The sequence below is a fragment of the Sylvia atricapilla genome, chromosome 6, assembly GCF_009819655.1.
Source record: "Sylvia atricapilla isolate bSylAtr1 chromosome 6, bSylAtr1.pri, whole genome shotgun sequence".
Taxonomy (NCBI): domain Eukaryota; kingdom Metazoa; phylum Chordata; class Aves; order Passeriformes; family Sylviidae; genus Sylvia; species Sylvia atricapilla.
In genome coordinates, this window is record NC_089145.1 from 46145994 (window position 1) to 46159352 (window position 13359).

Genomic DNA, 13359 nt, shown 5'->3' on the forward strand with positions numbered 1-13359 from the left:
GGGTCTCCCAATAGAAATGAAGGTCTTTTGGTTGAAAGAGGAAATGTGCTTTCCATATTTATCCCATTCAAACCCAGCTTAAGCTTCTCCAAGGTCATAAAAAGAAATAGCTGCTTGCTCGACTTTTGTGGACACAAAAATGTTGGCTCAGGGGAAATTCCCAGTTTGGGCTACTTATGAAATCCCACCTCTAGAGTTATGCATGTACTTGGTGATTGTGAACCCTTCTACCTGCCAGGGTCTCCAGGGCTGTCACTGCACACCAAACTCTGAAGTGGTCTCCACCAAGCTCTGTCTGTATCCACCATCCCCTACAACTCTGCTTTGTTACACTTACTTGATTTCAAGGACTTTTGATTTCTATCAATGTAAGACCCAGACTGTTGTTGTTCGGCCCCAGAAAGTGAGAGATGCATGAACTCCACAGTGATTTTCTGTCTCTCCAGAGAGATAAATACAGGGCCTTCACTGGCAGAACTGATACAGTGATTTCTTTTTCCCCATGCTTTTCTATCCACCCAATATTTTTCTATCCTGAATCAATTAATTGTTTGCACTGCAGGATCCTGAACTGGTAGTAAAGGAAGTTAGTGGCTGAAACTTCACCAGTGGAGGAATCTCACTTGAATTTCCAAAGCTTTATAAGAAGATCAGTGTTCAGTGTGCATTGAAACTCTGTTGGTTTTTCAATTTTTGCATTTATAAAGGGGACAGCAATGGACAGAGTAAGCAATCCTGTAACCAATACTTTTTCTGCTTACATCCTGTCCCACAAGTGATGAACACATTTCACACAAAGTCATCACAGTCTGTGTGCCCAGACAGATTGTATTACTTGTATTTGTGCAACACACCTTAGTCCTGTGTTAAGGTATAAAACTCCACACAAATAAAACTCAGTGCAATGTATTTTCCCTACTTAGATTTCTGTCATATTCCATGGATGCTATGCAGGCCAACAAACAAAACCAGATCTGTAAGGTCTCTGGTTGAGACTCCAAGAAGACCATGGTGCACAGCTCCTCTATCACCTAAGGTAAGGAGCAGGCTTCTAGCATAAGATCTTCAAAGATGTAGTTCCAGATTTAGTTTCTTCCATTCTTTCTTAGGTGCCTAGTGAGGAATAAAGCACTCATCAAAGCAGTTCAGCAAGTCACACCTGTGAAGTGATCTGTAGTCACTGCCAATAACTGTTCATGGTCTCCTTGGCCTCCCCAGCTGAGAGGGAATGTGACTTGTTAAAAACTTCAATAAAAGAATTTCACGGACAATTATAGTGGTTCAGCAGATAGATGGTGACTTGTTAAGCTGCCATAAATCAGTTGTGGATCTGAGCTGTAAATAGGTGACCTAATTTTCAAAGAAGCTGAGATAATAACTTTCATCAGTGTAAAAGGAAGCTAATAAATACTTCAAACTTCCAAAGTCAGAAAATTCAGGGCTAAATTCTGAGACATTTTTTCTGCCTCAGTAATATCTGATACTGAACATGACTCCCCTGGTTTAAGTGGAACAGCACCTGGTGCAAGCAACTTGGCATTGTTTAGGCACCTGAATAAGGATTTGGAAACTTAATTCTGGATGTTCATTTCCATAAATTTTGCAGTTTGAATGCAATAATTTTGAAATAATTTCTCTTACTTTCGATCATGGTATTATTACAGCCACAGAGGTCCAAGGAGGTCAGAGAGGCTGGCTTTTGTAGAGATAAGATCTTCTGGGGGAGGAAGAGAATGAGTTGGTTCAGCAGTGCTGCCTCTCTCCTTCACATCACTCTGTTCCTGCTCCTCTAGGGATTTGTTCTGTTCTGACACCAGCTTCATGAAAGCATAAACCTACTGTTTACAGTGCAGCTACTTCTAATTTACACCAAAAAAAAAAAAAAAAAAAAAAAAAAAAAAAAAAAAAAAAAGCTTAGGATTGCTTTCAAGTCCCCAGTCTAGGAAATTCTCTCAAACAAAATTTCACTTACTTCCTATTGCAAATATAATACAGAATGAACTGTATTCACTATGTGCAAATATAATTCTTCCATCCTGCTTAAATAAACTGACTTTTAAAAGATTCAGCATTTCTGAATTTTAGTCTTAAAGAGTTCTGAGATTTGAAGTCAAGTACTCAACAAGAAAGGTACAAAAACTGAACTAAAAGTGTTAGCAAGGTGGTGTCAAAATATCAGAGAATTAGCAACCAGCACACTTAGCAGAAATCCAAACAATAGAATAGAAACTATAATATAAATTTCAGTCAGTGAAGGTAATGTGATTGTTTTCCCAAATATATTGATTCTTGACAAGTTCTGAGTCGTGACCATGGCAAGGATGCTATACACTCCACCACAGCTTCAGGACACTTTTGAGTTGCCCACTGAAACTTGCTTCAGCGCTACTCATTTGTCAGTGCTGGCCTTCATTTCTTCTTCTTTGCAGACTAAGATCTGAGGTGAATGGTATGTGTTTTCTCTTGAAAAACCTAACAGCAATCTCCTATGTTAGCTGTCTCCTCCCTTGGCTTCTCACTCATGCTTCCAAAGCACATTTCTCTTAGATTAGTCACAGCAGGGTGCTTGACCAAGCCAGCAGCAATTCCTCCCAGGTGTGCACCTGTGCCACGGTGGTGACACCGAGTGCCACACTGGGAAGCTGCTGCTTATCCCGTGTGTTTGAGGTCACTGTGAGTAATCGTGCTGTAAATACCGGATCAGCCTGTCTGGCAGAGGCAGGGTGTCAAGGAGCTTAATGCGGTTTCTTCCAACCAGGCTCCGTACCTTGATGCGGCAAAGGTGGGAAAGAGGTCGTGGAGGTTCTGAAAGACAGGCGGGTCAGAAACATGAGCAGGACGGGTTTTAACTTGAGGGACTTGAGCTCAGCTTGGGCAGGACAGTGTCAAGAGGGGAATGGGAGAAGGAAGAATGAAAAAAGGGGTTTTTTTCTGTAATGAAGGGATAATGTGTCTGGGATCAGTGGGGGATCAGATCTGGGATCAGATCATCTGTTCTGAGGCATGACATAGGGAAGGATGTGGGGTGGGACAGTGGGGTGCTGTACCCATCTCAGCCATAGCAATGAGCTTTCTAGGAGGATTTAAACAAGCCACTTCAAAGTGTTCAGCCTTCCCGCTGAAAATAAACGCAGTAGGTACCAAATCTAGCTTGCTGCCAGAAAACTCATTCTGATAATATCTATAAAATACTTTTTCTTGAGGGCAAGGATATTAGGAGAGTGGAATATCAATAAAGGCTTTAGAGGCCACTGGTGCCTGCTAGGCTGCTGTGGAGATAGCTGCACTGCCCACCGGTCCTCATCTGACTGAACCCCAGCTACATCCAACTGGACCTTTCTGCACTGCTATGCTCATTCCCAGTGGGTCAGACAGATGGCTGGTGTGCATTTCACACCACAGGGCCAGTGACACCCCAGAAATTTCTGACCCTCCTACCTGGTCAGTCACAGCAAGGGAAATCCTTTCAAGTTTATGGGATGAATACTAAGAGGAGATGGAGACTGAGATTTTAAATCCAACAGTGGGACTATTTGTGCCAGATTCTTTTCTGGGAGACCATACCTGCTTTCTCTTTAATGACAGCCCAGTCCTCATAGCTGTCAATATGCTCCTTGAGCCGGGAACAGAGCCGCACATTACCCACATAATCCAGAAGAACATCGATGATCGGCCCGGCCCAGCGACTTATCTCTGGAGTAGACACCATTTCACAGAACTTCAAGGAAAAACAGGTTGGCTACCATCAGTGGGACACAAATGCACTTGTGGAAACAGCAATTGCAATAGCCCTGACAGCTTTGATGGTACCCCCCTTCCACCAGCTGTAAGGCAATCATCAGTTTCCTTTCAGGAAACTTCAACTAAAGCCTGTGCTTTTCCAGCTGAGGATAGAACCCCCTCTTTGCAATCACAGGATGACACAAATCCCTGGTGAAGTCCTAGCTCTGAAGCATGGAATAATGCTGAATTTTTTACAAGTCCCAAGATCCTACTTCCACAGAAGTGCAAGGGTAGAGGAACTTTGCCTCAAGCTACTCAGGGGCTGCTGAAAGGTCCATGCAGTCTAGGGCCCTGTGACTGGCATGCTGAGTCCTTTCCCTTTTTATGTGGGGCTCTGTGGGGCAAAAAGGAATCCTAGGAAAAGAGGGAGATTCAGAGGGGTGCAGCACCTCTTGCTTCCTGTGAACCTGCTAGTATCTGCAGCTTTGGAGGACCAAAGATCTTACTAGAAACCAGTCTGGAGAAATCTCTCCACAGATGAATCACAGATCTTCATGTAAGAATTATCCTCAGCCTAAAAAAGGAGTGCCTTCCTTACTCAGTCCTGGATCATGCAAATTTTCTATTGTCTCCAGCATAAGATGCAGAGTACCCAAATCCATTGCATGGAGGGCTTGACTTAAGGACCTGACTTAAAGCAGTCTCATTAAAAAAAAAATCTGTCCACTTTAATCTAAATATGTATATTATACCAGTCAGTTTCATCTGTCTCTCTTAGGGTTCTTCATATGATGAAGATATCCGTGGACGTAATCTGCATGCAGGCAGTCAGGAAGTTTAACATGAATTAAATCATGTTGTGTGGATAAGAAGTCAGGCACATGGCCAAACCCTATTGAATGATGGTGGCTGAAGCACCATCCATCAACATAATCATTCAGACTGTCTGCAAACACCTTCTAAGCCCACACCAAACAGGAAAGAAAATGCACCAGCTTAAAGCTCTCTCAGTTTAAATTCCAGTAACTAGATCAAATTAGATTATTCATGCATGAGTCTTAACTCAAAATCATTAAACTCTTGTGTGGATACTCTTATTCGGAAGTAAAATTATATTAGTTCACCTAGTAAAATAGAGCTGCGGAAAAGAAGGTTATTTTGTTCAAGGTGAGAGCATTCACAGAGGTGTTTTACTACCCTTCTGACTCTTATTTTTCACTGAACATCACCATGTAATGTTTCCCAGAACAAGTAGAGACAGTAATGTCGGAAGGACCGTGGTGGATAATGCACAGATCCCCTCTGGGCTGTTTATAGGAAGTGCAGTTTTGTTTATCTGGCTGTCACTCTCCGGCGTGTGTCACTGCCATGGAGTTCCCGTGGCACCTGACTGGGCACCTGCACTACCACCTCCTTGCAGTAACTGCTTTATTAGAGTGAAATAAAGACATGTGTAGGGCCATAAAACACTGGATCTTACTTGCTCTCGTCTCCCCCAGAGACCTTGCCTGCCTTTTTCTCGTTGCCCTGTTCACAAGCTCGGCTTACAAAACCATCTTCTGGAATAAACACGTTTCAAAACACATTGCAGGAAAACAAGCATAGCAAAATAAAAAAAATAATGCAAAACTGCAACACCGGACAGTGGGATTGTCTCAGAGAGAAAGTGGCTCCGAGCCTCCGTTCTCAGCAGAAACCCGAATGCCCTCTCGTGGCAGTCCCGTCCTGCTGTCCGTCCCTCCTTCCCGGGATCAACAGCAGCTCCGGAAACATGGAGGGACTCAGCAACCAGGGGTTTTTTGTGTTCACTTTCTCCAGCACATATTAATTTAGTATCATCAGTGATGATTTATATTCGTGCATTTTCCAAATCCAGTTATAGTGGTTCATAGTCTTTATAAAGATTAATAATTCAGATTTATTATCCTTACATAATCTTACACAAGAAAATAGATAAAGAACGTCCTTTGTGTGGAGAAGGCTGTAGTTTCACAGGATCCTCTGTATTTCAGAATATAAACCATATCAAAACTACTTATCATGAAGCTATCACACAAGCCTAACTTTTACTAGCCAAAATCCTAGCAGTTAAAGCAAATTAAAAACAGTATTACAGGGAAGAGATCACTTTTTCTTCTGTGTGCATCTGTCCTCACTGCTTTCTCTCTGGGCACAGATAAATTTTTATACAGTTTTTTCTATCTCTGCCTTATGTTATGTGACCTTTAGATGCGACTCTTTTGACTAATATTTTCTTAGGCAATAGCTTCAGGTGAGATCCAGAAGGAACTGGTTTTGAGTGGCTAGAATTCCACAGAGGGCTACAGACAAACTCTCTCTGCTTGTCTTGGAATCCCATCTCCCTGTTCACTCAATGGGCTACCATATCACAGATCAAGAACTAGAGATGATATATTTTATAAATTTTTCTTTGACAAAAAATACGGTATCCTGGAGGAATTTTGTTGTGACAAAGACTCTTGAGGGTGAAGCCCTGTTTGGATAAGAGATTATTGTGACGGACTCTTAAAATTCTCTCTATAAGATTTTCTTTTTGGTTGTTTTTTTTCCCCAGATATGCTACTGGAGGGTAAAGTCTTTTGGAAGACAGGGCTGATAAAAAGGTCAAGATTTCCTAGGATCTTTTTAATGTTTTCCTTTACTCTTTCCACCACCAAGGAACATATATTGGTAACCATACCTCTGGGATTCTTCTGAATCCCTCAAAGCTGCACTTAAACTAGATAGACGCTGATTGATTTGTTTCATGATTCTTTGCAAAATAGAATAACTGCCATGTTGAGATTTAATTTTTGTGTAGGATGTTGAAAGACAGCAAATTTTGAGTGGAGCATTAGATTTTGAGATACATATGGGAAAAGGGAACATACAGAAATCAGAAAAAAAGTGTAATCTGAGTGCAAAATCCTTTAAGGGATTGAGAGTCCCATTCCAGCCCAATGAAAGCTGAGCCCAGCTGCATTTTAGAAAGGACTGCAAAGATACACGTACAAAATGTAGATATCTAAAGCCTATAAGTGGCTTTGAAAATATAAAATCATGGACCTAAATCTCCTAATCTCTTGTGAAAACATCAAATATAACTCAGATATAACTCTCACATAGCTAATGTAAAAAATTATGCCTCTCTCCATGACTGCTTATCCAGTAGACCCAGAAATTGCAGTTGTTCACATTCACTAGTAGTTTACCCTCACAGAGTGAGGCACTAGACTGTTTTCATGTAGCCAGTAGCTAACATTATCTATCAGACAAAACAAATCCTTCAGGGCAAATTAAAAAAGAAAGTTTCTACCACCCATATGCTATCATCCGTATGTTTGTCAGGAAAATATGCCTCACTCCTGGCACCTCAGGTCCAGAGGAAAAGAGCATTGTAGAACTGTTGGTAAGACTTTCAAGATGGCTACAATTCACTGTAAATTCAAGCTGTGGCCTCAGTGGCTGTTCCCTACCTTCCTGCAGTCATTGGACACAAACTTGGAATGTTTTTATGTAAATAAAATAGGGATAGTGGCATATTCTCTCACAAAGAATTTGGAAGAAAAAGTACACTAAAGTTGTCAAAACTCACTGGTAGATGTGCTCAAAAGTCCTGTAGGTAGACTAGGCAGTGCTTACCTGTACTACAGTTGGCTCCCTGGTCACCTGAGGATCATTAAGTCTTTCCCGCCTGTAATTTAACGCAGGGTGTGGGCCATTTCCATACTGACACTCAAAACAGGAACCCGCATCACAACCCAGATCCAGCAGATACTTCAGCACAGAAAGGTACTTCATTGAAAACATGATGGTAGCTGGAAATGTGGTGGGATGACTTGATATGTAGGCATCAATGTTTGCCCCATGGTCAAGAAGCAGTTTCATGGTCTTCAGGCAGCCGTGGCGGATGGAGATGAGTAATGGGTTAATGAGGTCAACGTTGGGGTTGGCTCCAGCTTGCAGCAGCAGCTCTGTGGCATAGATATTGTTGTTATAAACAGCAAAATAGAGAGGGGTGGTGCGTCTGTCCTCATAGAGGCAGGACCGCTCATCAGAGAGGGCAGCGTTGACCTCGTAGCCAGCCTCTATCAGCTCTTCCAAGATATCGTCATTGTTGCGCTCGGCCGCCAAGTGCAGGGGGCTGATGCCACTCCGCTTGACACGGGTGCGGCTGGTCACAGGGATCAGCATGGACACAATCCTGCCAGGAGGAGAAGACTCGGTGAGCAGCAGTGAGCTCTAGGGGTTCTACAACCCTGCAGCGAGTCAGAGCTTTATGACTGTACCCGTAAGGCAGAGCCTGCTAACTTGGGCACAGGAGCCACTCAGAGAAACCAGAGTGCAAACCTCAAACCTGTCAGCAACTCCCTGTGCACCTACCTTGCCAAAAATGAGAGTTGTGTGACATTCCCCTTTCATGGAGGAACGCATTTTTTTGAGATTTCTGTCGAGTTTCTGTGATGTAATGGCAACTACAGGGGCAGTTACAAGGAAGAGATGACATTCTGACATTCACCCACCCTGTTGTAATTTCTCTTAGGTTCCACAGCCTAAATGGCAGATGACCAGCCAGGAACTACCAGATACTTCATCATCGTGCTGTGGGTAGGACTGGAGGAAACGGTGCACAACCTCCCGCCTGAGGTGCCAGCAGAGAGAATGTATCTCACCTTCACAGAGTTATCTTTACTGCTCAGCAGAGAAGGGTGCTAACACCAAGTGCTGGCAGGTCTTGTGGGTCACAGCCGCAGTAATAGGCTTGACACCAGACAGGAGGTGAAACCCCGTGTCTACAGGACTGAGCCAGGACAAACTACAGATTTGGTTCCCAGGAGCCTTCCCTATTAGATTTTGCAATTAAGTTATTGCCCTGCATTGGTCCCTATCCTGTAGGCCTTCACTGTGCAGCTCTTGGCTATGGCAAATTCATAGAGTTATTGATGTCCATCCCAGATCACAGGGAGTCAAAAAGACAATTAGTAAAAGGGAGAAAAAGAAGTAAAAATCTTTTCCAGGCTGGTTTCCATGTTTCAGCTGAGGGAGAAAAAATGTGTGGCCAAGTCCTAAACCCCAGTCATGAGGGATTGCTATTGGGAAGCGTGACATGGCCTTAAACACAACAACATAAATCAAGCTGCTCTAATATTTAATATGAATTTCAAATATATGATGAACGGGAGCCCTGCAGTCACAAATCCATGGTCATTTTTCTGTCTGCACAGGTGTCAGTGGAGCTGCATGACCAACCCAATGGGTTAAACCTTCATTTCCTGCTCATGAAGTTGGGTGATATAGCCAAGGCCCTAGGTTGATTCTGTAGATACAGACAAGTCACCTCAAGCTACTTTCAGAAAGAGCCTAGGGATCATCCAGTCTGAGTCTGCCTGATGTGTCAGGAGTTGCCCACACTCCCTTTGTAATATCTGTGTAGAGGAGGATATCTTAAATAGGCACTTGTGTGTGCTGGGAAGCCAAGCACACCTTTCCTGCCTCTTTTCCTCCCATGCAGACTACTCTACCTAGCAGTCAACAGTTCTAGTGACACACAAACATGCAAAACTCAGTTTCCTACCATGTAGTATGTCTCCTTTGAAATGCTGCATATCTTCAGCTTGACTACAATGGCTAGTTTCAACACTGGGCCCTCAAACGTATATTTACATAATGAACTAAGCCAGTAAAATCTTTGTGATGATCTTGTGATCCTGTAAATGACTGAGCCTCCAACACTCCCAGGAGCTGAAATAAGAGTTGAAGATGCATAGCATTTTACAGGATTATGTTCCTATTTACATGATGGATTGTTGATGTCTCCAAGTTACTTCTACATCTCATTTTTAAACAAAAAGGCTTTTTAAATTATGTAAATATCTTGGGAAAATAAGCACCTTTTTTTTTTTTTTTTTTTTTTTTTTCTCCAAGCAGTCACACTAATTTTCCAGCACTGTGACACTTGCCAGGGAGCAGGAGGTTTGGGTGCTGGTAAGCTGGCAACTTCCCACCCTCAGCAAGTGTTCTGTAAGAGTCTAATAGCAAAAAGGGCACAGAGCACTGTGAGGACACTACGCCAAGTACCAGCATTACTCATCCCATGATCAAATGTTTTGAAGATTTAAGGGTCTGTTTTGTTCTTTCCCTCCAGCATGTGTGCTTCAGCCAGCTCTTCACATCTGAGTTAAAGAGGCACTGCATCATTTCTGTCTGCAAGGGGAACCTGAACCTCGCTACACGGGTGCCACGCTGAGGTTCTGCATCCAAATACTGCAGTGTCCTGGAGCTCAGTACAGTCCCTGTACCCCACATTTATTTTGGTATGACAAGCAGGAAGCATAAAATTTTTATCAGTTTAATTGCGTAGCTTGAACCTGCGTCTCTTTCTCATCCTCCAAAGTAGGTCAGTTCAGTAATATGGTGCCTCTGGAGCATTTCTGAGAGGGAGACTGCAACTCTAGTGAAGGCAGCTGAAGCCAGACAAGTCAGACCACATCCCGTGTCTGTCACAGGGATGAGCTTCATGTACAGTTTTTAAATAGTGCCCAGATTTCCCTAATCCCTGACAACTGCTTCTGTGTTTTTTATTTGTTAGGGGTTATATGGAGGAGGAGGCAGAGCATCCTTAGTGTGAGCATGGCAAGAGTTTACTGACATGTATTTACTTAATAAATCTGCCCACGCTTCATGCCATCTTCCCTTCTCAGCATCTCTCAGTTCTAAGTGGGAAAGAGTTAAATGACTGCTTGTGATTGTACTACAGCTTATGAGATGACCCTTATGAATTTCAGGTCAGTATTGACAAGGTGTCATTTAAAATAAACAAACACCAAGCAACAAGAGTTGACAGTTGAGCCCTGGGACCACATTCTTGGCTTTTTGATGGTAGGGAGCCTTCGTGCTCTGGCAAAAAGTTGAAGTGTGGAATTCCTGCAGAATTACGTACTAAATCTGTAGGAATACAGAGGTCACCATAAAGGGTGTTATTTTACTGAATACGAGAGGAATTTAGAATGATAAGCCAAATGGGCTAAAGTTTTGTCATTTAGATAAATATTTATAAGAGAATATATTTTTCTTTTGTCTTTCTTTTCAACTTAGTTTGCAGCAGTTGTGCACAAAATTTTTGTTCAGTCTTTTACAAGTGAAGGAATGCAGAGTTTGAACTAAATTATTGTCTCATTTGTGCTGCTGGTTGTTAGGAATAATAGATATGAGCCCTGAATCAGGCTCTTGCTTTCATAACCCAGGGGTGAACTCAGGTTGTGGAGTTTCCATGTAAATACCTTTTCAGGTCAGAGTGTGAGACTACTGGGGGGGTGGAAAAATTCAGGGATCTGGCTTGTACTCTATATACAAATTGGAATCAGATCAACTTACTGTACTTTCAGATAAACTTCTTAGAAAGTGAACAACTGATTCTGAGTTCTGTCTCTCATGCAAAAAAAAAAAGACTTTATAACTCAAAACATGGAGAAGATTTTGAATCACATTTATGTTAGTCAGTGCAGGGTATTCATGCGCATAAGTGTGTAAACCTGTTACGTAAGTTGACACTGAGCTACCCTCTAGAATACACAGCTTGCACTAGGAAGCAGGCCTACTCCAACTAGAGAAAATTAATATCCTCAGGTGTATCAGAGTGATTTGAGAAGCTTAATTGGCATTCCCAAGCAAATCTAAATGCTAGAATGAGAAACATTATGGGAAGGTATAGTGATGTTAAAAGCTTTTTTTCCTGAGATACTGTGAAATATGTAGGAATCCACTTAAAAAAGTTCTCTGCAAAGATAGCTGTCCTGTCCAGAAACACTCACTGCAGTTGGACAGACACTCTCATTTGCCTGTTGTAGAAATATTTTGGTAGAAACTGTGATAGTCAGAAGAGCCCTCTACAGTCACCAAAAGGGTCTGTTACTGCAATAAAAAATTTTCTGTGGGTCACTGACTCTTCCAGCAGTGAGGGATTAAAAGCAGGAAGTAAAAATTGCTCTAGGACCAGAAGTAAATACTATGGAGTTCAGGCTCAGAAGCACGCTACAATGTCCCAGGTTACTACTTACATGACAGTGCAACCAGACAGCATCTTCTAAATTGATATTTTTTATCACAGACTATAGTTTATCACTTTTCTAGTAAAATCTCTGTTTCAGAGGACTGGTAATTCTACCTGATTTCTGCTTATTTTTTCCACTAGTTACTTTTCTCCCTGTTTAAAAAATATGCTCAGCTCTATCCCAAACACATTTAATTTCAGAAAGAAAGAAGTGGGTCCTTTTATGAATTTGTCTGTTACAGTTAAGAGTTATTTAATTACTCACTAATAATATATATTTTCCAGACCATGAGAAATTCTTGTCTTTCTTTTTGGAAGCCTTTACAGTTTCCTGAAAGGTTTCTGGAGGCAAGAATATCAGAACTGGACACAATATTCTAGCAACAGTCTCACTAATGCCCTAGAGATCCACTTAACCACTTCCTGTTGTCAGGATCTGAATCGTTTTAAAAACCTGAACACACCAGAGACAAATCCTGCATCTTCTGCTTGTGCAGAAGAATCACAATGAGCCCATGTGGGAAAATGATTGCAAACCATGCTGCAAAAGCTATTAAGGGCTAACACTCCCCACCAATACTTTTTCTATTATATTTCAAGAATATTTCGAGGACTAAAGTTTAATTCACTTCCAAGATACATGATGTTATTTAGAAATAGTAGGTGATGTCTAGGTAAAATTAAAGGAATCTTTACCCAACATTCCACCTCACCCCATCCCATCCCAACCTCCAAACACACTCTCCAGTTTATAGTTTCTAGCCTGAGCTCTGCAAACAGAAAGCCCACTTCTCAGCTGGTATCTGCCTTGCTCACATTGCTCAGAATTACTTCTGGGACATTACATTCTCCTTTTTGTAAGGACTTTGGATTCTTGTCTAAAAGACGAAACCATGAAACTAACAAAAACTTACTCGCAAATCCCTTTTTTGGCTGCTATGTGAAGAGGTAAGAGGCCATCCTTATTGGCTTTGTTAGCATCTGCTCCTTGGGACAAAAGAAACTCCACAATAGGCACATGTCCATTTTTACAGGCTTCATAAAGGGCAGAGGCGTTATCACTGGCTTGTGTATTTATATCAGCACCTAGGAAGGAAGAAAACCTTTCAGCACTAAAAGGTTAAAATTAGATAGGAGGAGCATACTTTCAAATAACACTTACATTTCCATGGCACTGAAGCTATGAAATGTGCTGGATGGGGATGTGAACACAGTCATATCAGAGGTGGCACAGTCATATCAGTTATACACCTTTAAATTATAGATTTACATTGGTTTATAATAGGATGGGAATTTTATGAGGGACAGTTTATCATGGGTGGCAACTGTTAGATCCCAATCATGAGTCCAGGCTCCATCAGCTGAAGCTCAAAGGTAAAAAAAAAAAACAAAAAACAAAACAAAACAAACAAAAAAAACCCCACAAAAACTGGGCTGTTCTTTATATGGCATAGCCTTTCCTTCAAGCACAGCAATACCATTAATATTTATGTGTTTACACTATGTATATATATTGTTCCTGAGCAGAAGTTTGGACTAGATTATCTCAATAGGTGCTCTCCAAAATTCTATGGGTATCTATTTAT

General features: G+C 41.7%; 1 protein-coding gene across 2 annotated transcripts in view; it reads right to left on the minus strand.

Moving 5' to 3' along the window:
* Positions 1-678: 678 nt before the first annotated feature.
* ASB2 (ankyrin repeat and SOCS box containing 2) overlaps positions 679-13359 on the minus strand; it is a 30052-nt gene continuing 17371 nt past the window's right edge. For both annotated transcript variants that reach the window (XM_066321817.1, XM_066321818.1), the window contains 4 exons: positions 12688-12859; positions 7366-7927; positions 3565-3718; positions 679-2805 (listed from right to left, as the gene is read on the minus strand). In XM_066321817.1, coding sequence (XP_066177914.1) covers positions 2669-2805; positions 3565-3718; positions 7366-7927; positions 12688-12859 — 1025 coding nt within the window. In that variant the 3' untranslated portion in view covers positions 679-2668. The remainder of the gene's footprint in view (positions 2806-3564; positions 3719-7365; positions 7928-12687; positions 12860-13359) is intronic.